This window comes from Phaenicophaeus curvirostris, chromosome 11 (genome assembly GCF_032191515.1).
Source record: "Phaenicophaeus curvirostris isolate KB17595 chromosome 11, BPBGC_Pcur_1.0, whole genome shotgun sequence".
NCBI lineage: Eukaryota > Metazoa > Chordata > Aves > Cuculiformes > Cuculidae > Phaenicophaeus > Phaenicophaeus curvirostris.
In genome coordinates this window covers 18,358,916-18,385,158 of record NC_091402.1, presented here as the reverse complement: position 1 = coordinate 18,385,158, position 26,243 = coordinate 18,358,916, and the positions used below count along the sequence as shown (strand labels likewise).

Genomic DNA, 26,243 nt, shown 5'->3' with positions numbered 1-26,243 from the left:
CTCAAACACAGTTCTAGAACTGCAGAACTGGGCAAGGAGCAGCTTCAGTCTCTCTAAATAGTTTCCAAGAAAGTAATAAATCATGAACTTCTGTGTGTGCAACAACAGAAATGCTTGCTCTGCATTTCAGTGTCTTTTAAAACTCTGTACTGTTAAGCAACCTAACCATTAAGGATTCAAATTGAAACTAAGAGCTGATTGTTCTTCCAGCAGAAACACAACTGAAAAAAAAACCAGGCCTGAGTTACGTAGACATTTTAAGTTTTATTTTATGCAACCATTCAACTAAAATTAATAGGTCTGTTAATGGAATTGCTTGCAAACAGGACAGATGCTGCTCTATGCTTCCCCCAGCCACGGAGCACGTTATCTGCTTAACTCACCACCTATAACAAAAGTCTTGTCTTTGTTGCTAACACTACTTTATAAAATCAGGCAAATATAACTTGATAATTAGCACAGGATGCCGGTTTCATATTTCTCTGGCAGCCAACAATGCATATCAATTATGTATTTAAAATACCGTAAGAGCCAGCTAGTTGAATTCTAGGCCAGTCTCCCACACATTTATGTTAACATCACTTTAACACGAAAGACAAGACATTTTTCCCTGCACTCCAACCATTTGCTGCAGACTTATGGTGAATACAGAGAAACAGGATCTGAAACTCATCCAAATGATAATATTCTTTCTAGTTTATTTTTCAGCCCAACCAGTTCCCTAATGCATACACAATTCCCTAATGCATACACGATTTCATCGACGTTTGCCTGTTGCACAGAATGGCAAAGAGCAGCAGGCAGTTAAAAACCGTGCAGTTTGTGGCAGCATCACTAGCGCATACTCACCGTCTGTCATTCATTTAACAGTGTAAGGAAAATGCTTCAGACATTCAGAGAATGTATTTGCCTACCTCAGCCAGCTGGAGAATATTGTTAATCACACGAAGGCTACTTGCATTGACACTATTATTACACTCCTTAAGTCTTTAACGTCTAGATGTGATGGAAATCAGTGCTATTTGCATATGAAGGAGTATGCATAGAATGGTTTGGATTGGAAGGGGCCACCAAGGTCATCTAGTCCGGCCCCCCTGCAGTGAGCACGGACATCTCCAACAGATCAGGTTCACAGAATCATAGAATCACCAGGTTGGAAGAGACCCACCGGATCATCGAGTCCAACCGTTCCTACCAAACACTAAACCATGCCCCTTAGCACCTCGTCCACCCGTGCCTTAAACACCTCCAGGGAAGGTGAATCAACCCCCTCCCCGGGCAGCCTCTGCCAGTGCCCAATGACCCTTTCTGTGAAGAATATTTTCCTGATGTCCAGCCTAAACCTCCCCTGGTGGAGCTTGAGGCCATTCCCTCTCGTCCTGCCTCCTGTCACTTGAGAGAAGAGCCCAGCTCCCTCCTCTCCACAACCTCCTTTCAGGTAGTTGGAGAGAGCAATGAGGTCTCCCCTCAGCCTCCCCCTCTCCAGGCTAAACACCCCCAGCTCTCTCAGCCGCTCCTCGTAAGACTTGCTCTCCAGCCCCTTCACCCCTTCATGGGTTGCTCAGAGCCCCATCCAGTTTGAATGTTTCCAGGGATGGGGCATCCACCACCCCTCTGAGCAACCTGTGCCAGTGTTTCACCACCTTCAGTGTAAAAGATTTCTTCTTAATACCGAGTTTGAACTTCTCCTCTCCTAGTTTAAAACCATTATCCTTATCCTATTGTTACAGGCTCTGCTGAAAAGGTTTCCCCATCTTTCTTACAATCCCCCTTTAAGTACTGAAAGGTCTCAACGAGGTCTCCTCAGAGATTTCTCTTTTTCAAGAGAAGCTCTCTCAGTCTCTCCTCACAGGGGAGGTGTTCCAGGCCTTTGATTGAGCCCTTTCCAACCTAGTGATTCTATGATTCTGTGATTCTTCGATTGGTTTTGCGGTTCTCCTCCGGACTCGCGCACACAGCTCCGTGTCCCTCCTGTGCCGAGGGCTCCGAGCTGCTCGCAGGACCCCGGGGGGGTCTCACCAACCTCTCGGGTCCAGCCCCTCGCCCCTCCAGGCCCCGCGGGTCCCTCTCCGCAGGGCTGCTCGCCCCCCCTTCACCCTGGCCCGGATCCACCCCGAGGGCTCAGCCGCGGCCCCCTCCTCTCTCCAGCTCGCCCGGCTCCCTCTGGGCGGCCACCGCGTCCCTCAGGGGTCTCACCCCGACGACGCCCCCGGATCCCGCTCGGAGCGGCGCCGCTTCCCCCGGGGCCCCGCTCGGCGCCCCGCACGCACCTCCACAGCCTGCCCCAGCTCCAGGTCGAAGCCCACCACGCACACGCAGTGCAGCCAGGCCGAGAAGCGGTCCCAGGGCAGCAGCGACGGGCACAGCTCCGGCTCCGGCGCCTCCTCCCAGCCCGGGCCGGGCTCCCGCCGCGCCATGGCGCTGCCCCGCGCCGGCAGTCACGTGACCCGGCGCTCCCTCCCTCCCCGCGTTCCCTCGGCGACTGCGGCCGCCCGCGGTGGGAGCGTCCAAGCGGGCACAGGGCGGGGGGGGGGGCGCCCGCACCACCGCCGCGGAGGAGTGGGTGGTAGGCTCGCGGCTCCCCCCACCCCAGCGGCAAGCGCAGTGGGAGCGTCCGCCCGCCCCGCCGCGGCCGCGGCCCCTAGAGGCGTGTGGGCAATTAACAGCGCTCAGCAATTAACGCTCAGCAATTAACAGCCGCGGCCGCACCGTGTACCGCAGGACGCGGAGCAGCGGCCAGGAGCCGCCTGGGGCCACCCCGCCGGCCGGCGTTACACAGCAGGCTCGAGGCATAGAAGTGAAAGCATCCAAATCTCTTTAAAACCGATTTCCGTGCCTTAGCCAAAAGCCAAGCTCTTTATTTAATAACGTATTTAATCACGTTCAGCCTGGAGAAGAGAAGGCTCCGAGAAGACCTTAGAACGACCTTCCAGTGCCTGATGGGGCTACAAGAAAGCTGGGGAGGGACTGTTCACAAAGGCTTGTGGTGATAGGGCCAGGGCAAAGGGGTGTAAACTGGAGAGGGGCAGGTTTAGACTAGACATAAGGAGGAATTTCTTCACTATGAGGGTGGTGAGGCCCTGGCCCAGGTTGCCCAGGGAAGCTGTGGCTGCCCCATCCCTGGAGGTGTTCAAGGCCAGGTTGGGTGAGGCTTGGGCAGCCTGATCCAGTGGGAGGCATCCCTGCTCATGGCAGGGGTTGGAACTGGATGAGCTTTAAGGTCCCTTCCACCCCAAACCCTTCTATGATTTAATAATGTAAAAAACTTTCAAATACTCTTTCAGCATGTATCGCATCTGTATCTCCACAGGAAACATTTTTGAGGAGTTCAAAGTGCTAAATAGCTACTTTATTAAAACAAAGAATAAAATCCCCACCACTCCCTCCTAAGCTGTAACCCTTCTGATTTAGTTTTTCACACTAGACTTTTGGTTGGCTGCTACCAGAAGAGCATCAACTGCAGCAGGCGCAGCCAGGCTGCTCGGTGGAATTAGTGCACACTGCTTTTCCCAAGAGAAGTCGCAAGTATTAAAACCAAGATACCACATCTGCATGTGGTAAAAAGTTACAGCTCTTCAGGTGCACGCATTGTTCCTTAAAACCCATTAACAACACTTGTTTATCTGCTAGAAATTAAAGTATGCTTTGATCATTATAGCAATTTCCTAGACAAAGGAGGCACAAACACATAACTCAAACAACATTATACCACACAGAATTATCATTGCAATGATGTAAGATATAGCAGTGTTCAGTTATCATCAACCATTAGTGGCAAAGTGAATTTTAGATATGAACCGAGATGAATGGAGTACTGTAGCGCAGCATGAGTGGCTCTACAGCAAGGCTCCTGCTGTCTCCAGTTACTTCAGTCACTGTGATGCCATGTAAGACTCAAAATTTTCCAGTAGTTAACTCCCGAGTTCTGTAAAAGATCACTGTCCAAAATAAGACATGACTAAAACTTAGTTTCATCAGGTTAAACTCAGAGCAGTGATTCTGCAGTTGTATTTCAGCTGCTGTTCCCACTTAAGAGCTGAAACAGGGTCTGTCCAAAAGCTTTTACAACTTGCTTTAAGAAAAGGTATCATCCCATGTCTTCTTACAAGCCTTCCCGTTTATATTTTTATAATTTCCCTTGTTTACATTCATAGGCAGACTAAAATTGTAGCTATTATTATCATGCATTCCCTTCAACAGACTTCTGCTGGCCTCTATTTTAAGTTTTTACATGAATAAAAACAATATACAAGTAAAGTAAGAACAACAGGTGATTAGTAAGACTGGTATTCTCTGTTCTTTTTGTTAAACAAACAATAACCAATGACTTAATTCCACTTGATGCTTTACAGAAATAATCTTTCAGCAGAAGAAAGTTTACAGACTGAAGACAGTATCTTTGAGAAAGAAGTCACAGAAAAGGAGTAGATTCTCACCTATTAAAGCTATTCCTAACCACTAGGGAAACATTACTTCAGGAAAACTACCACTTCCCTGTTCCAAACACGTTTTGGTAAAATATGATGATTTTCCTTGGTTGAGAAAGCATGTCAACTTCCATCAGCTTCGGCAGGGAGTGACTGTGCAGACTGATCACACGGAATAACAGCAAAGAACTGGGTAAACATCTGCTCACCTCGCCTCCACCACCCCCTTGCCTTGAGATTTCAGATTAAAGCAACACTTTATTTGTACTTGGAAATTAGATCTGGTCCAATGAATACATTCACTTAAAACAAATGAACAAACCCCAGAAATGTCATACTTACTTTAAAACACTTTCTCTTATTTTTCAAAAAGCCACAGAAAACATAAAACATTTCAAAAAGTCAATCTCCTATTAACAGGAAAACAGCTAAGAGAGGATTACATACTACGTTCTACTAAAATGCCAGGCATACCAAATAAACTAATTTCATTAGAAATTAAGAGACAAGATATGCAAAATTAGTTATATATTAGCACAATGCTCTAATAATAGTATGCACGTTACATTATACATATTTATATTTACTATACACATATATTATCAACATACTATACAATGTATATTAATAAATACAACATATAGTGTATATTATATTCTATAAATAGAATAGGTAGATATATAAATACACGGAGACATTTATATAGATATAAATTGGATGCATAGATTATATACAATTATACATTTTATATAATTGTATAAATATAACATACACATTATTTAATACATAATGTAAATTAAGTAGTATATACAGTATATGCTCACTACATATATTACATAAACACAATTGTCTGTTACATTATTAAGATACTCATTTGTATACAAGTATCTTAATAAGCTTAATGCAAACTAGAAATGGGAGCAGGGAATGGTCCGAATAAAAACAAGATAAATGGGGAATTCAGCTTATAAGAGAGGATGAAACCAGATGAGCCCCAACATTTCCACATTGCTCTATCTAGCAGTAAATGCTTGTCATATTTTAAAACATAATACGGTTTAAAAGAGTGCAATTATACATGGAACTTGTACTACTGAAAATCAGTTAGAAATTGATTCAGTAAATGGCTGACAAATGAGTTTTAGGGATGAGAACTCAGGAGAAAACTGTGCCGCTCCAACTTACCCGTTTCTTCTGTTTTCATTATCACTTTGCATCTTAATTTTTATGCTAGAAACTGAACTTTCGCTATACCATAGCCTCATTCACTCAAAATGTAACAATCTCTCTTGAGTTAGGATCTCCCCAGAAGCAATTGATTTGCAACAACTCCCTGCTGGCAATATTAATCTGTAATTTATTACTATTTTGGTAGCCTTTTAGATCATTATTGCACAGTACTCAGCAATCTGGCACTGAGTTGCCTCTGGTGATGCTTAGTGCTCTTCCTCTCTAGTCAGTTCCAGTTAATGCAGAATTCACAACAGGCTTCCTTCAGCAAAAGATTTTATATTTCATCAAGTCATTAAGACCACAGAATCCCTCCTGCACCTTGATACGCTCAAGCCAAAATCCAGATGTTTGGTAGGTGTGCACATAACTCTACCTCTGCTGTATTTCATCATCCTGAAACAGACACCAGCTCTTCAGGGGACAGATGTGACAGCCGCTTCCCTTCCATTTCCCTCACCCAAGATGGCTCTAACTGCGGGCTGTAACTGCCCTCAGCTATGATGGCTATCAAAATCTTCACGGATTTCATGCCCAGAAAAAGGATGGCCACTGCGGTGGCATCTTGCTGCCCTTACCTGACATGGCTGCTAAGGCTCACTGCCTCTTTCAGTCGGGTAGCAAACAGTCCTTCACAGAAATGAAGCATGAGCTTTCAAATCCTCCTTTCTCCTGCTGAGCACAGTACAGCAAATGAGCATTTTATACGGATATCTTTCTGTCAACCTGTTGCTTTCCACAGTTCTAAGATAGACACTTTCTAGTAAGCATCAAATACCTCATCAAATACCCATAAAATAATTGTCTTGCCTCAGAATGCAACCACTTTCTGTATTTTTAACTTCGTCTACAAGGCTGCCTCTGACAACTTTTGAACTCATTAGACAATCTGAACTAGGACTAAAAAGGTCAGAGAGACCTAAACCCATGTACATTCTCTGAAAGCTGGCACTCGTGCAGAAAAAGAGGGCTCCAACTAATGCCCTCAATGAAAAGTAGGTAAAACCCTATTGTTACATGAGCCTCTTGGCAGCGCCAAGAAGTATTTAAAAGGCAGCTGGCATGTACTGTTGCTTCCCCCATGGGACTGTCAACATAGGATTTCTCCAGGGAATGGGATGGTTCAGGATACTCTAATTTCGCAGCAGCTTACAGTTTAAAGGACGCAGAGACAGCAGTTTGTCTTTTGAGACCTGTGAGAAAGGTACTGTACAGACAATACAGCATGACATTTGTTTGAATCATAATAACAATATCTATATTATTATGTATTATGAATATATAATAATCTATAATATATTACAAATGCTTACAGAAAACATTAGAAAAAGATATCCGCTGCTCAGCTTATCTTTCTTACTCGAATCTCCAAGGTCCTATAGATAGTGATTCTTCATCTTCGATTTCACTTTCAGGCTCCTTTCTCCACTGTCTTATCTCAGTTGCCACTTATGCCCCTCATACATTGCTGGCTAAACTGCCTGGCCCAGCTCCACTTCTCTCCTCCGCAGCAGCCTGGTCCTTCTGCCATCAGAGAACCTTTCCAGATCCTTGATCCTAATTCCTCATCAGAGAGTAATTATAGCGCTGGCACAACTCTAGCATCTATCCTATATCAAAAATCCCCACTTGTTTGAGCTATAGGGAAGGATGGACTCCAAAATTAATTCAGAGTGGGGAGACCTGTTCGGCAGAGCCTACTGTATGACCCTGAAAAAGTAAGAGCCTTTCCTTAGCTTCTAGAAAACGGGCACCAGCTTGACCTTGAGGGATGCTCTGAGGTGCACAATGGGAGCGCTGCAGCAGTGACACCCCCTTCCTTGCTGCTCTGCCTAGTTCTGGGCACCACTTCCAGGGTTTCCCTGGCTGCCAGCCTGGAGCTGCAGGTGCCAGAGCATGGCCAGCATTCCTCCCTCCCCAAGGAGGAACAACACCATGGCTTCCAAAGCTTTCAACCTGGGATCACAGCACAAGAGCAGAGAGAAAGCAAGAGGTCACCAGGGAGAGCCCTGCTGCTAACACGGGACCCCTATCTCTCTCAGAGCCCCATCCAACCTGGCCTTGAACACCTCCAGGGATGGGGCAGCCACAACTTCCCTGGGCAACCTGTGCCAGTGCCTCCCCACCCTCATCCTAAGAAACTCTCCTTATGTCTAGTCTAAATCTGCCCCTCTCCAGTTTATACCCATTACCCCTCATTCTATCACCACAAGCCTTTGTGAACAGTCCCTCCCCAACTTTCTTGTAGCCCCTTCAAGTACCACAAGGTCACTACAAGGTCTCCTTGGAACCTTCTCTTCTCCAGGCCGAACACCACCAACTCTCTCAGCCTGTCCTCATACAGGAGGTTCTCCAGCCCTCAGATCATCTTTGCAGCCCTCCTCTGGACCCATTCCAACAGCTCCACCTTCTTCTTACATGGACAATTCCAGAACTAGACACAAGACTCCAGATAAGTTCTTACAAGAGAGGAACAGAGGAGCAGGATCCCCTCCCTCACCCTACTGGCCTCGCTTCTTTTGATGCGGCTCAGAACACAGTTGGTTTCAGGGCTATGAGCACACATTGCTACCTCATGTCAAGCTTCTCATCCACCAGCACCCCAATCCCTTCCCTGCAGGGCAGCTTTCTATCACACATTCCCTTCTCCAACTTTATATCACCACCTACAGAACCATTAGGTTGAAAAGACCTTTGAGATCAAGTCCAACCTTCCTTGCCTGCTACTAACCCACACCCCTAAGCACCTCACCCACCCTCCTTTTAAACCCCTCCAGCAGTGGGGACTCCACCACCTCCTCAGGCAGCTGTACCAGCGCCTAAGAACCCTTTTTATGTGATTTTAGCCCTATCTACCCGGCCCCTCAGCCCCCTCCCGGCACCTTGTAGACCCCCCCCTTCCCGCCATGCCCCGCGCACCCGGAAGCGCGCGCCGGGGTGGGCGTGGCCAGAGCCGCCGCAGCTTCGGCGCTAGCCGTGCGCACGCGCCAAAGCCCGAACGAGGGCGCGCCCCGAGCCCGCGCATGCGCCGAACCCCCGCGGCCGGGCCCGGCACCGCGCACGCGCCGGGCGCGAGGCCGCGCACGCGCCGAGCCCGCGCGGGCTGGAGCGGCCGCCGCGCCTTCCCCTCAGCGCCGGCCCCGCCCGCCGGCCCCGCCCCGGCCCCGCCGCCGCGGCCACACCGGGAAGGTTTCCAGTCACTATGGCGGCCGCCGCGCTCAAGGTAAGGCGGGGAGCGGCGCCCGGGCGCGCCCCGTGCCTCCCGCGGGGCGGAGGGTTCGGCGCGGGCGCCGCCGGGCGAGGGAGGCGCTTGACCCGGTTTGTTTTTCGGCTCCCGCAGGTCGCAGGAAAGTTTTCGCGGCCGGCGGCTGCCTGAGGGGCAGAGCTACCGAACGGGCCCGGCCGCCAGGCCTCTCCCGCCGCCGCCGGGCCAGGAGGGCGCGGGGGGCCGAGCAGCGGGGCCCTCCCCATGCGCGGCCGCCGGCGCGGGGGCTGAGGGACGCCGGCTCGCCCGGCCCGGCGACCGGACCCGCCGCCGAGGGACCCGCCGCCTCTCGCCGCCGGGAGCGGCTTGTCAGAGCCCCGCGCCCCGCCGGACCCTGCCCGCGCCTCGAGAGGAGCACAGCTCGGAGCCCTCTCCGTGCCTTACCGAGTTCCGTATCCCGCCGGCTGCCTGAGAAACTAGAGCGTTCGCTTTATCTGTCGCGGGAGAGCGGCGTAGCTCTCGTATCCCGTCCGAAATCGAGCACCACCTGCTCCGCGCCGTACGAAGATGGTGAGATGCGGATTGCCCTGTGAAGCGACCAGGTCCCCGTTGTGGAGCGCGGAATTCGTGTTCGCCTTCCAACTCCTGATCTGTGCGTTTTGAGAGAGGACGCTACTCCTTGTCCCTCATTCCCCTTCCCTAAACCTTTCCTTGCTTCCATGTTTCATTGGTCAGAATTTTGGTCAGTGTTGTTTACGGAAGGAAGGGGGAAAGAAGGCAGTTGAGGTTACAAACAAAAGTACTTGTATGACTTATCTACTTGGATTTAAGATATTTAATCCCTCTTTCAAGGAACCTTTGCTTCTCTTTGAGGGAATCAGATGCTTATACCTGTTCTTCCAGAGGAGGATGGATTGAAAGTGGTACACTTTAGACTTTTCTTGGGCCACTGCTGATGCTATTAAAAGATATAATGGGGCTTTTTCACTGGATTATTGCCAGAATTAGTTTACACACTGAAATGATGAGTTGTTAGGCCTCTCCTATGATAATGTTTGTCCTGCTTTAATATAAATTTGCTGTGGAGGTTTGGGTTAAAAATTGTGGAGGACAATCTGCGTCAGAAGAGGCTCTCTTCATCTCTGGTTGGTGTGGCAACCCCAATCTGTCCTCGATGCCTTCAGCCTTGGCGATCTTCACTTGCCGCCCGAACTCTCATCCGTTTCAGGAGCGTCATGTCTACCTGGACGAGCCCGTCAAGATCGGCCGCTCAGTGGCTCGCTGCCGGCCAGCTCAGAATAATGCAACTTTTGACTGTAAGGTGCTGTCCAGGAACCATGCGCTTGTCTGGTTTGATCACAAGACAGGCAAGGTAAGGGGTTTTCTTTATTTAAAATAGCGACCTAAATATTGGTTTTAGCAGGTCTGTTTTAGCAGATTGGTGATCACTTTGGTTTTGCTGGAATAAATGTGGTTGCCTGTTGACGGAGTTAAGATTTTGTGTTATGGTTAAACTGATTGCTTTTCAGGTAAGCTGATAATATCTTGTTAAGCATAAACGTCAAGTATTGTTAAAGAACATAAAACTAACAGTCAAAAATGGTGATAGGTACTGAAAAATTTGCATACCTGTTATTCATTGCTGGAAGTAGGTGATTTTGAGGTGAGTAATACAAGTCTGAAAGCACAGGCTTATATGAATGTAATGGCGTAATAGTATTTTTTCAAATGCTGAGAAACGACTATTTAGTTTGAGCATGTGAATACAGCTAATTGTGAGGAGTGTCCAAAAAAGGTTTTAAAATAATACACAGATTGTTTGCACTCTTCCTACTTGCCCTTTTGGAATTTTATAAAGGTTATTTTGTTGTTTGGGTCTGATAGAAGCTTTGTCAGTGGCGGCAGGAGTGTAACAAATGGCATGCAAGATTTTCTCGCTGACAATGAAAATGGTTTTAAAGTACATCCTGTGTTGTTTTAACTGTTCCTCTCAAAAAGACTGGCTGTTTTAAGTGAATTTTAGGGGTTCTGTAATACGTGTTTCGTCCACTAGGGATTGAACTGGGACAAGTAAAGTTATTTTGCTTAATGACTGTCAAGTTAATTTTAAATATCCAGCAAGGAATGAACAAAGTACAGATTTCAGTTGCTCAGCACTGGCTGATGTTTGTTTTGTTTTTTTTTTCTAATGTATTGATGTTATGCCGAGAATTTCATGTGCTTCGAGTCAGCTCTGGTTTTTAACTTTGGAGCGTGCCCTTCTGTGAAATGCAGAAAGTGTAGCTCTTGATTTTAAGAATAATATGATCTGTAATTACTCGGTCTTGTTCAGCACTATGACACAGCATGAAGAACAGTACAACACAGTCCAAGTTCTTAAACCTTCCATTGTTAACTATCCTGTGTTATGCAATACCTGGGCATGATGGGACAAGACAAGCATTTAATTTCTTAAGGCTGGGTTATGCTATGGCTTTTAAGTTACCTGCCCCTAATTGTGCAAACTCCTATCTGTATTAGTGCTTCATTAAGCGTGTTGGTTTGGCTCTGTGTGATGTGCATTCTTGGACACCTTAGAGAGCTTAAGTACATGAAATATTTTTCAGTTTAAGCTTAGCTTTTTAACCTTTCTTGTTGGACTCAACAGAGCAAAATGTCCCACATCATTGTACTGTTCTTAATTTTAGAAGTATAATACATATAGCTGTTTAGAATCATAGAATCAAGATTTGTCATAATTTATAAACATTTTAAGACCCCCATGTGCTCTATTATGGTTACAAACAGTCTGGCTGTGCTAGGGTGGTTAATTTGACAAAGCATTGACTGCAAGTGTGCTAATTAATAGATGAGCTTAAAAGACAGCCAGCTGTGGGATTTTTTTTTTTGTTTTTAAATTTCAGTTAGTTTTGGCTTTTCTAATACAGGTCAAAAAGAAGTACATACTTATTCTTTTTAAGTAGCTGATGTAAAACAGGAGCTTGGTAGTAATACCTATGAGGATGATGTGTGATCGTTCTCGAGATAGTGTTGTGTGAGGATTTGATGGGGTTCTTGGTGAAAATAGCCCAGGTGGGATCTGGATCAGTAGCTACAGTGATCAAGCAAAGAGTAGATTTAAGATCATGTGTAGAAATACATCACTAAGCTTTGCATGGTGTAGTGGTACTGTAAAAGGTTTAAAACGTGGATACAGCAATATGGAGAACTGTGGATTCTGTGTTTGTTTCATGGCAATATGATCTGTTTTTCATCTGTTTGCGTGAATGTTAAACTGTGAGATAGTTGGTGGAGGGGGGAATATGCATCATCGGGCATCATAGATGTAAAATGCTGTAGTGAAAAGACATGTAGATTATGTCAGTAAACATAGTCTTAATCTTGAATCACAAAAACTACTTTAAAGATTTCTGTGGTGTTTTCAAAATACGAACAAAACCCTAAACCGATGCCAGAACATTTTGCATGCAGGAATGCTTATTGTCATTGTTTATATAAATTCTAATAAGTACATGTCACTTAAAATATGTCATTATCCTATCAATGACCTATATTTAAACCTGCATGAATTCTTCTTGCCACAGTGTTTGTAAACATTTCTCAGAAGCTTATATATAGGGCTTTTATCAATTCTGGGTTTTATGAACGATCAAATCTGTGAAATGTTAATTTAGTAACGGGGGAAACCTTTAGATAATTCAGAATAGTTCATAAATGATCTGGGGCTGCAGTTTTGTGAGTTGTGGACTTCGGCAATACCGGTTTCTGGATTCCCAGTCACTCAGTCAAGTCCAGTCTCTGCGCTGCCTCTTGAGCTGCCTTTCAGTTATACTCTTAGTATTTTTTTTCTTGAGGGTTTTGAGTTTTGTTTGTTTTGGTTTAGTGAATCATGTTAGTGATCCTCTTTACCACATAGTCTGTGAACAGCTGTATTGGCTTAATCTATAAAGGAGGGTAGAAACCGAAAAGCCTCAGTAAGTACTGGCAAGGGGACGAGTATACAACATTTTCTTGAGGCAGAGGTTGGCTTAAGCTGAAGTATGTCACATAAATAGACCAAGCTGAAGATGACATGCTACTTATAGTTGAAAGAAGTGAATGTTTACTTTGTATAAAGGCACTTTAATTATATATGGAAAAAGTTATGTGCCCAAAGGAGATAATGTATGTGTAATGCCAGAATTATTAAGGATGAAAGTAGGATGAGTCTTCAAGATCACTGGCAAATATCAATTAAAAGCAGGTATTTAATGCTGGATTTGCTTTTTAAAAATAAAGAAAGAAGTGTAACATAAAGGTGGAAGGGGCTAGTGGGGTGGATATCTGTACTCAGACTCTTTCTGTGCTTAGTCATACTTTTAAAGACAACCAGTGCAATGCCTGCTTTTGCTTGTATTTGTAGGAACAAAGTGCAATATCTCCTTGTGGATTTTTCATACAGCAATAACATTAGAATCTTATGCTTAAAATGGATCCTGATTTTTTAGAGTAATTACAATTTAATCTTTTTAAGAGATGCCTGAAAAAGTGAGTCACTAGATATGTAGGAAGTGGGCGTTGTGCTGAGCATGGAGTGTTCCAAAGAGTGCGAATCAAGGCAAGAGAAAAAGTGGGCTGTAGTTCAAAAAACCTAAATATGTTTGTTCAGCTTCTATCACTGCAGAGGGGCATATGCTTTTTAGTTTTTGTTTTTAAAAATAAGTTGAAAACCCCTGAGAGCTTGTATGTGACTTATCCCAGCCTTCTGGCAGATATGGTGGAAGCTTTTAGTAGAAACCTGAAGTCTCTGACAGATATCCAGGCTTTCAGAAATAAATTTCTTGGAATTATTCAGTGCCTTAGATAGTTGTGAGTGGCTGTTATAAGGGCATGTTATAGAGAATCCATTGCCACAGTTTACCAAATGCTTTGAGAAACTGTCTGGGAAATAAAGTATTTTCTTAAACTAAAAGGATTCCAAATAATAAGTCATTTTTAACAACTGAAAAAGAAATGTGTAGACACTGGTTTCTGTGTTAGTGTAGTGGCTAATGCTACTGGTTTTGTTTATTTCTAAGCAGGTATGAGTTGAGTAGTGTCTTGGTTACAGAAATGTATCAAATTGTAAGCCAAATAATTATCATGATAACAAATTAAATTTATTAAGGCTGTGCTTTATGGCTTCTAGGCTTAAAATGTGAGATAAAAACATTACAGAACACTTCCTGCAGGGAGACCCCTCTTTAAAGAGAGCAAAGAAACCCTGCCTCCCCCCCCCAACACAACAACCACAAAGATACAGCGAGGGAGTCCATGGGAAAATCATGGAACCAAGTTTTGGACCTCATTTCTGGGCACATGAAGATGATTTGGTAATGGTCAGTATGGATTTAGCAGGCACAAATCATGTCTGACTAGTCTAGTTGCTTTGTAAAATAACTAGATTTGTGAGCAAGGGAGAGCAGCGCATACTATTTACCTTGCCTTTAGCAAGACTTTTGACTGTTTCCCACAATGTTTTTCTGTCGAAACTGGAGCGCTACAGTCTGGAATTATGAACAGCTGGATGAGTGCAATAAAACTGGTTTGAGTTTCAAGCTCAGGGGCAGTGGTTGATTGGTGGTAACAAGCAGAATACTGCAAGAGTCTCTATTATGAGCTGTGCTGTTGAATATTTTTATCAGTGACCTGAAGGACATGAAGTACGGTCTAGTCAAGTTGGAAGATGACACCAAATCTGTGAGTGTTGGTGTGGTGAAGAATGAGTTGATAGGCTTAAGGATAGGGCTGCCCCTCTGGAGGGACCTGACCTGCTGAATGAAAGGGTAGACGGGAACCTCAGGAGTGAACAAGGACAAATATGAAGCCCTTTGCTTGGAAAAGAAGAACCCCTTGCAGCTTGTTAGACCACATCGGGGGTACTACATCAAATGTTGGACCACCAATACAAGAAATAAGAAATACATCAATAAACAGGACTTGAAAGCTCTCTTTTTTTTTCCTGTTTTGTACTAGGCATGAAAGTATATTGATCATGAAAGAAAGAAGAGAAAGAATTTGGTAAAAAATTATTGCAAAATGAAAATATGTTGTTCGCTTAACATTACACAGAATTTTGTTGTCATCAGGAATTTGGCAAGATTCAAGAAGCTGGGGACATCTCTGGACATCTTGTTTGTTCAGAGGTGTTTGAGTAAAAGTATCATACTAAATTAATTGAGGTGTGAAAAATCATATTTGAGGTTGTGAGATTGTAATGGGAGTTTTTTTTCTGCTGCTTCCTGTAGAGACTCCTGCATGATACTCTGGGATGTTTGGTGCTAAAGCTGGTGAAAGGGCTGGAGAACAGGCCTTATGAGGAGCGGCTGAGAGAGCTGGGGTTGTTTAGCCTGGAGAAGAGGAGGCTGAGGGGTGACCTCATTGCTCTACAACTACCTGAAGGGACGTTGTAGAGAGGAGGGTGCTGGCCTCTTCTCCCAAGTGACAGGGGACAGGACAAGAGGGAATGGCCTCAAGCTCCGACAGGGGAGGTTTAGGCTAGACGTTAGGAAAAAATTCTTTACAGAAAGGGTCATTGGGCACTGGAACAGGCTGCCCAGGGAGGTGGTTGAGTCACCTTCCCTGGAGGTGTTTAAGGCACGGGTGGACGAGGTGCTGAGGGATATGGTTTAGTGTTTGGTAGGAACGGTTGGACTCGGTGATCCGGTGGGTCTCTTCCAACCTGGTTATTCTGTGATTCTGTGATTCTGTGCTGATCTATTTAAGGGATGTTTAATTTTTATGTATGAGTAGCATTTCTTTCGATAGATGCCATGTCTATTTTCCTCTATTACATCTTTTCAGCTTTTGTTATGATAGCTGTCTTTGAGAGCTGAACAAATGTTATATTTTTTAGTACTTTTGATGTTGCTCTATGCTTACAGCCTGCAGTGTCTGTAGAGGAGACACTTCATCTTCCAGACATTGAATGTTTATTCCGAGTGCCCTGGGAGGCTGACCTGATAATGCACTAAGGTGAAATTTCAGTGCTTAGATGCTTTCGGTAAGAGGGTGATGTCAGCCAGCCCTTATGTACACCTGTTAATATTTTTATGTAAGTGCTTTTCACCCCGAATGAACTATCCAATTTTATGCTGATCTGATCCTAGAGTAGGATGGGGTAGGAAGGTCTCAGTTTCGGCAAACTTCACCACCATACTTACTTTAGAATCCAGTGTAGGAGTGCTGGTGACCATTGATATTAGAGGTAAGTTACTGCTGACGAGGATTTCCCTGCAGAGATACCATCTAGAGCCACTGCTGCAGAGCTAATACTGTAATTCTTGGAGCTGATCCATTGCAGTCATGATGCATCTATCCTGAGCCAGGAACTGAAACACATTGATTAGGTTTTAAAAACAGACAAAAATCCCTTTTGTATTAGCAATGAATTTTTACAAACCTCAAATGAATCTGATTACTTAGCAGTAATGAAGGCCTGTAAATGTGTTTTCCTTAGGATTCTAATGGGGTGGTTTAGGTTTGTTCCTGGTCCCGTGCTTGTAAATGTAAAGCCTTGCTTCTGTTATATAAAATTCTTCTTCGCTATTTTTAACTTTGTTTCACGTGTTTGTTGCAGCAGCCCTTTGATTGTTTGCAGGTGGATTTACTAATATAAAAAAAAGGGGAAATACTTTTTATTTGGCTTTATCCTTTTGTTTATCTTACTAAAGCAACCAAAACTGTTCGCATTTATCTAATTAATGTAACTGAATTTATGTAAGCTGTGAAGGGCCATGTGGGTTTGTAGTGTCTTAACTCTCAGGGTGCTACTTCAGTTGTGTTGATTTGAATCTGTCCTTGAAACTTCCAAATGTGTAGACAAATGCTCAGCTGATGTGTTGCATTTTGGTTTTTGTGATCTCTTTTAATAGATAACATGAAGTAAAAATGATTTTTGTTCGTGCAACCTGGAAAGGGAATGAAGAATACTGTCTCCATCCCTAAAGCTAGCAATGTCAAAGGCTGTTGCTACTAAATTATATAATTGTTGTCCCTGGATTTTCTTTTGAGTCACATTAATAATTGTTTCCTGTTTACATTGGTCACTTGCTGAGAGTTTGGATTATCTAAGAGTGCTGAGTTTAGTTAAATATTGCTGTGACAATGAATTAAGATAGCCAACTTGTCTTTCTTTACGGAAACATTTCTGCTTCCAGCAGAATTGGTGGAAGAAGGCTTGCGGTATTGTTATGTTTTTGTGGAGTATAGGCGAGCTTTTTTTCAGCCTGCTTTAGGAGTGGAACCTCAAGCAGAGAAATGGATTGGGCTGCACCATCCTAAAGAAGACATCTCTGTCTGCTAGAGACCTGGAACAGCTTCCTGTTTCAAAAGGAAAATAATTGTGCTGGAGCCAGATGCTTAATTGAGTACAGTTTTTGTGTTATGTTGTACCAGACACGCATGTATGTGATTGGGCAATGTCATAGGGTTTATTTCAGTCCTGAGAAAGTATAAATAAATGATGAACTTCCAGTAGGCCTATAAAAGAAAGTCCAAAATCCTTTAGTAACACTGCAGCTGAGTGGAAAAACACAGAAAATGCTAGCAGCAGTTAGACTGTTGTTACTTTTGTAAACACTTAAAAAGTAAATATAAAAACTACTGGGATTAGTCAAGGGCAGCTAAGGGCATGAGGAATTCATGATATATTTGCAAAGCTAAGGAACACTTTAACTATTGATAGCTGAACTGTGGTGCATACTGGAGGAAAACATGCTGTTCTTAGGCCTATTTAGGTCATAAAATAGCAGTAACCAGCCACTGAAAATACTGAGGAATTGATGATGAGTGTCTCAATCACAAAAGTTCCAACAGTGTAAAACAGTGAAAATTTGTAACTAAATACAAAAATACTGACAGTATTGTGCTAGAGTTAAAGTAAGTTTATCCTCAGTTGGAACATATTGTTCCGTTTTGGTTTTCATATATTTCAAATGTGTTGAAAATATTTATGGACTGAAAGCCTTCAATGTAGGAAACATGCTATATCCGTGAGATAAATATCTATATAAGAACAGACAAGTGACCATTTATTCTTGCATACAGAGACTAAATAAAACTAGAACAAATTATTAATGCTGTATATTCTCATAATTACAACTATAATGATTCTTTCATAAAAGTAAAGTGAATGCAAGAGCTTAAGATACAAGAATTGTGGGTGCTTGTAACTGTTTTGAGTAATACCCTTTCAAAAGGAACGAATTGAAATGCTTCTGTTTCAGATCAAAGAAGAAAAGCTCCGTTACAGGCCAAATAAGTATTTGTCCAGCAGGTTCTTTTGAAGACACTTGGTACTGGCTCCTTTTTGCGTGTGCCATTATTCTTATCTGATCTGGCAGGTTCTGCTCTTAACTGGTGCTTTGTCAGAGTTGTTCCTTTTCTGGATGTTGAGCAAGATTAAGTTTAAACATAGATTTTTCTAAAACTTTGTGATGCAATATTATTAATGTTCAGTAAGACATATTTTGCTTGTATAACACTCCTGCCTCAGCAGATTTTGAAGACTCTGCCTTGCCTTCTGTTTTCAAGTGCTTTTGTTGATGTGTAATATGTAACTGTATAGGATGGAAGCCAGATCTCTTGGTTTTGCAAAGCTGGGCTTTTAGCTGGCCTACCTGTTTGCCTTTTAAATTTCTGGTGACCTTTCTGAGTAATTCCTGGCGCAATCAATTGTCGTCATTATTTTTTTTGTTTGTTTGTTTTTGGCTGTAATAGTTGAATGTACTTATGGGCAATGGCATTGCAAATTAGTCTTGGTGGTATTAATACTTGTGATCTTAATCTAACATTCCTATGTTCTGCACTTAACTGTTTTCAAGCACTTGAAGACTCTGGAAGCTTTAGGGAGGTATAATGAATTATTTGTATTTCTTGAAGTTTTTTATTGTTATTAGGAAAAAAGCTTTGTTTTTTATCTCTGGTTGTGAAAGAAACAGTCCTGCAGTCCAAGTATTTTTTCAGGTCTTTGACCTTAGTAGGTAATTGCAACTCGTTGTTGTTTTTCTTGCTATCGCTACAGGGATTCCTCTTGCTGAATACCAGAGGATTTTTGAGGCTGTGTGCAGTCAATATAATCACATATTATTAAGGAACAAAGTATAAGCTTGATGAAGCTTCTTTTGTTTCTGTGGATTCCAGAACTGTAAGTCATTATGTATAGTTAGGGTGGTATTTACTTTAAGGGAAGTCACAATGCTGTGAACAAGGAAAGCCAAATTCTGTGACATATATGTACTGTCAGAGGGCAAGTTAGGGCGGTGTGGACCTCTAGAGGTCATCCAGTCCCAGCCTCTGCTCCATAGCAGGTCTCATTTAGTATTGTCAAATACTTGGAGTACTTCCCTTATAGTGTATCTTAGCATTTCCACTAAAATGTGTCAGAAACTATCATAAAATTTACTTGGACGAAAAGACACACCAAATGAAAGATGTAAGAATGTTCTTAGTTCCACCCCTTAATTCCATAAGGGTAGAAATAATACACCACTTTCACTTGCAGCTCCCAACCACGACTTCCTTTTTAAGAACTGAAAGGGGAAATTAGTTTTTTTTCAGTATTTCTCAGTTGTTCCTAGACTGCAGATCCCAGTCATTGTAAGAGAAAGCCAGGAATACGAATCATCATAGAAAAGACCTATTTGTTTTGGCAATCTGTGTAACTGGTTAACCTTGGGTAAAGCTACCAGTTGTGCTGTTTAAGCAGGGCTTTTGGTAGCTGTATAAATATTGTCTGTGACTGTAAACCAATGAATTGGTCTATCAACAGAGGCCTTTCTGTGTAATTAAAGGAGGAACCAATAGACTGCTATTACATTAATGATATGTTACCTCTAGCAGAGAAAGGCATGTGGGTATTCTAAATCTACTCAAATGCTCTTTACCCATGGTGTCATCTTAAGTTTTAGTTAAATCTATGAATCTGACTGTTCATTAGAAAGTTAAAAGTTTATCTGCTGTTTGGATAACTTGTAACTTTGATGTAAACAGAAAGTGAGATGTTTTATGGCGGGTTTTGTACTTGAACAAATGGATTTCATGGACACACACAGTCAGCTTTCTCTCAACACTTGTTTTCTGTTTTGGAATCTGTGTACGTGTGCTATGGCACCTACTGAAATCAAAACAGGTTATACATGTATCCATTGCAGAATATTGCCTCTTGATACATTTAATGCAGATCTATGTTAGCTGCAGGTTGACTTGCTCTTTGCCCATGTTCCAGAAATGGGCTTGGGAAGAATTAATTTGGCAAAACACTGCACCAACATAGCCGTCCTGCTTTCTTTGAGCCACTCTGTGATATCCAGATTGCATTCCTGAGGGCTCTTGAGGTCATCCCGTTCAGGACTTTTGCCTGCTTCACAGCCTGGTGTAATGTGCCTGCAGTTGAGCAACTCCGTGTGCAGATGAGAAGATAAGTGAGACCAAATGAAAATGTGCTCAGTTTTCTTCTTGCCTTTCCCACATAGCTTCATGTTGAGCCTTCCCAGGATAGGTGTTGCTGGATGAATTACAGATGGTGACGTAAGTTTTATAAACTAATATTAAAGGATCTTAAAGAGCAGTTGTTCTTGGAGATCTGTAACGTGTGCTCTTTGATGTTTTTTATAGTTTAAACTTGCTGCACATGTCTTTTGGAAATACAAAAGTTTAATTATAAAAGATTTTAAAAATAATTGCTTTGTAGTATCCTTTAAAAGCCTTTTATGAAGATGTAGTTTCGAGCCTAATGTTAGGACACCTGCAGTCTTGGAACATTATTTCAGTGGCTGGGTCTGCTTGCTGGTTTTATGCCTCAAATTTAGTCTAGGAGGTATAGTACTTGGTTGTCCTTTAAATATTGCTTTAGACGGTTTTTATACAGTTGAACAAAGCTGAGTGGAAACTATCCCCTCCTATCGAGAGAAGAAGTTTTCAGACAACCGAAGGATTTAAGAAATAGTAAGTGCTTGCTTGTAGTCATGGACATTTGGGAAAAGGAATCATTTTATTCAACTGCTGCACTCATGCTGAAGTGTCCCGAGTATTCTTTTTCTTTGGACAATTGTTGACCCAGTCCTAGCTGTGCTACGGGAAAGTGCTGTTTCTTTGTTGTCAGAGCTCAAAGCTGGTAATTTTGTATATTTTAGTCATCTGAGAGAGAGGTCTGTTATCTGCCCCCAAAAGGGAGCTCTTCCCTGGGATGTTTAATGAGGTCATTTTTGTTAGTATCAAAAAGTAGTATCCTTATTACTATCAGGGTTAAAGCTGTTTCCTGAGACAAAATGCAACTGTGACTTCTCCATTAGTTCTAGAACTACAAGTTAGTTTGCAGTTACAGAATAAATATTGGGTGATCTGGATCTCTTGTGCCTTTTCTTCAGCTTGAATAAAACCTGAGGAATTGTCGTGAACACCTGCTTGATGTCATGATAAAAAGAAAAGGAGGTGGAACAGAATCGAGGCATTTACATTCTTTTTTTGACACAATAAACCTGTTGACATTTATAATTTGAAATGTCTGTTGCTGGACTGTGCTGGAACTAAGCATTCTTACAGCTGATACAGGTTGTGTCTTAAGTGACTTGGTGTGCGAGTACCCGCTTACGTGTGAGCATTCACGTCCGTGGCAGACGGTACTTTTGCTTAGGCTGTAGCTGCAAACTAAGGGTGCCTGTGCAGGTAGCTGCTATGTATTCGAGTCCAAGCTGGTGATTAGAATTAGTAATAATGACAGCGCAACCTGTGTGGGAGCTGTACTATTAGCATTTATTAACAAACCAGTAAATGCTGTTTTAGTGGGGGATTGTATTAGAATAAGGAGCTTTTATGGCAAGATCCATTTTAGAATGAGAACCTGTGATTCTGTGCAGTCAGAATATGTTTTTTTTAATCTTAGAACTTAGGTACTGCTTTTACAGACACAGCCAGCTTGCATTTTTATCTTAAGACTGGTCCTGTTCAGTGGATGAGAGAGTGGATGCTTGAATAAAAAGCAAAAAAAAAAATACAGAGACAAAACAAATTACAAATTAGCTTTCTAGGAAAAGTCTCTTCAGTCTGAAGAGAAGTTGCATCTTTTGGAAAGTTGTGGTTGAAATCTGAACTAACAAATAATGTGGTGAAAAGAATACAAAAGCAAAACAAATATCTTGGAACATAGGAAGGAGACAGCTTTTTTCAATTTCAGTATTCCCAGTGCTGTGTAATTGCTAGGGCGTTAAAAAGATTTTAGTTAGTGTACTGAGCAAATATGAAAAATGGGCCAATTCGGTTTGCTTTTGTGCTTTTCCCTTATTGGGTTTCCTTTCCTTTCCTTTAAGCTAGAGATACTACTGCAAACAGATCCAACCTGCGTCCGATCTTCTAGGTTCCTTTTCCCTGATCATTCTTTATTTCATGGTCTTTTTTAAACTTTGTTGCACTCACTCAAACAGAACAGTTATTAACTAAACTTCTGATTGCAGCAGAACTTCTTGCTGTTCGTGCTTTTTTTTATAATTCTTGATGAAGTGCCCCATTTCAGTGGAAGAAAAGAAAACCAGTAATAAAGTACCACAAAATCAGATAGCAAATGCAGGTCATCTAAAACCTTATACAGCCAGGAGTGCAGATTCCTTTAGTTGTGTCCATTAGCAAGGGTTTTTTGGTTTTGGTTTTTTTTTTTCAGTATATGCAATATAGACTTAGGTTGGTGGAGATGAGCCCTTTTTTCCCGATGCTTTCTATTTCTGTGCAGTTGCAAGAGTATTTGCTGTACTAGGGCTTACTGATTTAAGGTAGCTTTTGAAGTATGAGTTATCTGCTGGCATCTTAGAAAAGAGAGGAGAACATTAATCTGCTTTGATAAATAACCCTTTAGAAAGAACTATATGACCTTACATGAAGAAATATGAGGGGAGGAATGTCTCGTGTATTTATTTTATATAATTAGAAGTGGTAAAGTCAGTTCAAGTGCAGCTTGTTTAAAGTGTAAAGCACCAAGATACCTGTCTATACTTGAGGCATAGTAAGGGTATTATCACTTAAATATCTGAATTATAATAATTGTTTGTTTAACATGCTAATGGTTTGCTAAGCCGAACTTACAAGTTTTGAAGGCATTTTAATTTATAAGTTGTTTGTTTTTCTGAAGTATTACAGCTTCAGGTTCTGGAAAAGAGACATGGATGACTTATAAAGTAAATTATCAACAATTTTTTTCAGACCAGTTGATGTTGCACTTGGGTAAAACTGTTAAATGCCCATAGTAGGAAGCCTCTATGACTTGGGTCCTCCAACAGTGCTAATGAGAAATTGCTTTACGAAAACTGTGGTGGAATATGGAGTCCTTGTTACTTTTGCAAAACTCAGTGCTGCAGTTCAGACAAGAATCATACTTATTACTTTTCAGTTATACTGTCTTACAGGATTTTGTTCCGACACAAGAGGTACTTTTTTCCAATACCAATTTCAATGTTCCTCTGTGCTTTCTCATTCCCTTGATGAAACAACTAAAACAAATAGCATGAAATAGAATCCCGTCAACTTGTCCAGTGAAAATATCTTTTAGAAAATCCAAGGTCACTGAACCTAAACACTTCTGAATATGTGAGTGATAACACTTATTTAGAACAAGGTGCTCTTGCCAGCATTACGACAGTAATCTAGTAAGTGAACAGGAGTGAAATGGACTAGGCAGCAAAAATGCACAATGAACCACAACATCAGAGTGTTCCTTGTTTGATTTATCTAATCCTCTTGAGACCTGAAGTCTAGGTAGCAGCAAGCGTCTCTCACTGTTGTTTCTTTGTGGATATTTTTGAAATAACTTTATTTTATTTGTAATGTGTGTATTACCATTAGCAAATCTTCCGCTTGTGGAATTAAGTTTTGCTTTATCTTTTCTATTGGGAAGATAAAAAAATAAAGCATTCTGCAAAATGCTGATTCATAGCAAGGTATGGGACAAAATTGAGGAAATGAGAACAAATTTGTGGCAGAAAAGGCTGTGGGTGCACAGAATTTCCCAAACCGGTTCTCAGATGTCAGATAAGCTCTTCTACATAGCTGATTCTTCATCCATCCTATCCTCTGCACATGAACTCTTGAACTTACGTCACTCTTAAAACAGCTGGACCTTAGACATCAGCTCCCTTGTCTATGTTCTGTACTTCTGGGCCTGTCTTCTTTTCCCCAGAGGAAAAGAATTCCAAGCTTTCATAAAAGGCTACCTTATCCACCTTGTCTGCATTTGAGCATCCCTTCCCCACTGGAGTCTTTAAGTCTGTCTCCCTGAAAGTCATTGTTATCCTAGCTTCTCATCTTTTGTCCAAGTGTGTTCAAGCTAACGATCATGTGCTGATGGGGCAGCCAGACGTAAGTGGTTTAGGGTCTGGAGAGAGGAAAACTAGGTGAAATAGGAGTGAGATGAAAGACTGGAAGAAACTTTCTGGTTCTGTGTGCCATTCCTGTGGTGGCAACCATTTCTTGAGGTCCCTTACTCTGATTTGCGCCTGCTAGTCATGTTGGAAGGTTGTCTGCAGGTGCTTAGGTTCTGTGGGACCAGGAGGCACATCTGTACAGCCAGGTTGGAGAACTGTAGAGGTGAGCTTCACGTCAGCACTGAGACACAAATCACTTTAAGGGATAAACAGTTAGGTGAGAAGAGCACTGAGAAGTGAAAATGCCACGGAGTCCGATTGCATTGGAAATTCTGTGAGATTGGGATAGAGGCAGGGTGATCGATGTTGCAAGTGGATCAAGTGATGCAAAAGGGAATACTGCAACTTAACAACAATTGGAAGTCATGATTACACACTTGAGATTGCAAGTTGCTCTTTTATTTTTTAAAAAAAGAAAACCCGACAGGAAGCATGTGTTACCACTTCTCCTTTTTAAATTTACTTGTACCATTAAGCGTAGGTGCTAAAGGAGCAGAGTTCCGTGTTGCCGAAAAAAGTCATCGCAAAGGTTAGCATTGTCATTTAAGGTAACAAAGCTTTTCCTTAATTTTCTGTGTTAGGCCTGCTGTTTAAATGTTTCATTTTTAAGAATGCATTTTTCTTTCAGCTCATTATCTCAAGTTCAGCCAAAATATTCTTAATATGCTAAAAAGAGCCATCATTTTATGAGCAGTGAAGAAACAGTGGTTGTAATGACCTTAATTTATAAAAAAATAAATATTTCTATCAGACAGATTTTTTTCTTTGAAATGCTTGTGCAGTTGGAAGATTGGTCATCTCCATGAAAGATTCTTGGAAAAGTAGTTTCATCTTCTTACGTAAGACTGTTCCTAGTGAGGAAAATGCTGTTTCTCTGCCGTATTTGAACTATTTGTTCTATGACGACTTACTGTTTACCACTTCAGCTGTTTAAAAATAATTTTTAAATAGTTTGGGTTTTTTTTGTAAGTTTATATTGTAGCTTGCTAATGAGAGCACTGGCTGTTAGAGTTTACTGAAGTAATTTTGGTTTACGTTTTAAATAGCAGCATCGAACTACTTATCTTCATTTAGATGTTTCTGTTGCAGTTAAAATAGTTAATACCTAATATAGTTTTGAATGTGTTCCTTCATGAAGAAATCTAGTAGTGCAATTTGCATTGTAGTTAATCCTGAGTAGAGATGAATGTTTGCATCTTTGAAGTGACACAGTGATTACTCTTCATATCTGCAGAGTCTAGAAGTTGTAGTTTTCTGTAAAAATCAATGGTAATTTTTTTGTTTTGTTTTTCCCTTCAAGACTTTGTCATGGTAAATGATATCTATGTGCTGACAATTTGAACTTCTCTGTAAAAGACTATCTGAAGTGAATGAAAGATAAAGTTCAGCTGAAGTGTAACTAGTAAATATAGGGTTGCTTAAAGCAAATAGAGACTTTTCACTGGATAGCTAATATTTGCAGAGTGACTCAACATATTGTAAAGAGGTTTAAGTATTGCTTGAAAAAATTCTGTGTTTTCCAGAATGAGCAGTCTTAAAATCTCTTTATTAAATTCATTATTTGGTTTAATCGAGTTGGTGGATTTCTTTTTGATGTGGCTTTTTGTTGTTGTTTGGTTTTAAATATTTTTTTCTGTGTTCTTCTTGGAATGGTTTAAGGGCTGAATTCTTGTAATGTGCACTGAATTTGCAGTTGAAATGATGGCTGCATGTAAATCTGACAGAAAATAAGCAGTGATCTATTGCAGTTGAGGTTCCAACTGATTGACTCACCACAGGCACGCTTCTTTCTGGGTTGCAGGGCAAAAGGTTTGTAAATCACAGAGTTAGGAAACCTTTAGAAAGAGAGGAATAGAATAAAAGATGATAGTTGTTCCTGCATGAAGTTTATAACAATTATTGTCTGACTGACAAAGAAGTAGATGCGCTGCAATAGAATACTTCTGTTGCAACTTA

The 26,243-nt window shown here is 41.9% G+C and overlaps 2 protein-coding genes across 52 annotated transcripts in view; one reads left to right on the top strand and one right to left on the bottom strand.

The window, feature by feature from the left end:
* The window catches only part of DENND6A (DENN domain containing 6A), a 222,241-nt gene that overhangs the window by 20,594 nt on the left and 175,404 nt on the right, over positions 1-26,243 (bottom strand). For all 3 annotated transcript variants that reach the window (XM_069866220.1, XM_069866221.1, XM_069866222.1), the window contains exon 2: positions 2,271-2,426. In XM_069866220.1, coding sequence (XP_069722321.1) covers positions 2,271-2,417 — 147 coding nt within the window. In that variant the 5' untranslated portion in view covers positions 2,418-2,426. The remainder of the gene's footprint in view (positions 1-2,270; positions 2,427-26,243) is intronic.
* The window catches only part of SLMAP (sarcolemma associated protein), a 78,106-nt gene continuing 61,140 nt past the window's right edge, over positions 9,278-26,243 (top strand). For 8 of the 49 annotated variants that reach the window (XM_069866210.1, XM_069866195.1, XM_069866182.1 and 5 more), the window contains exon 1: positions 9,285-10,234. In XM_069866210.1, coding sequence (XP_069722311.1) covers positions 10,037-10,234 — 198 coding nt within the window. In that variant the 5' untranslated portion in view covers positions 9,285-10,036. Of the gene's footprint in view, positions 10,235-26,243 lie in introns of all 49 variants that reach the window. The other 41 variants (XM_069866204.1, XM_069866203.1, XM_069866194.1 and 38 more) reach the window with 9 other exon arrangements.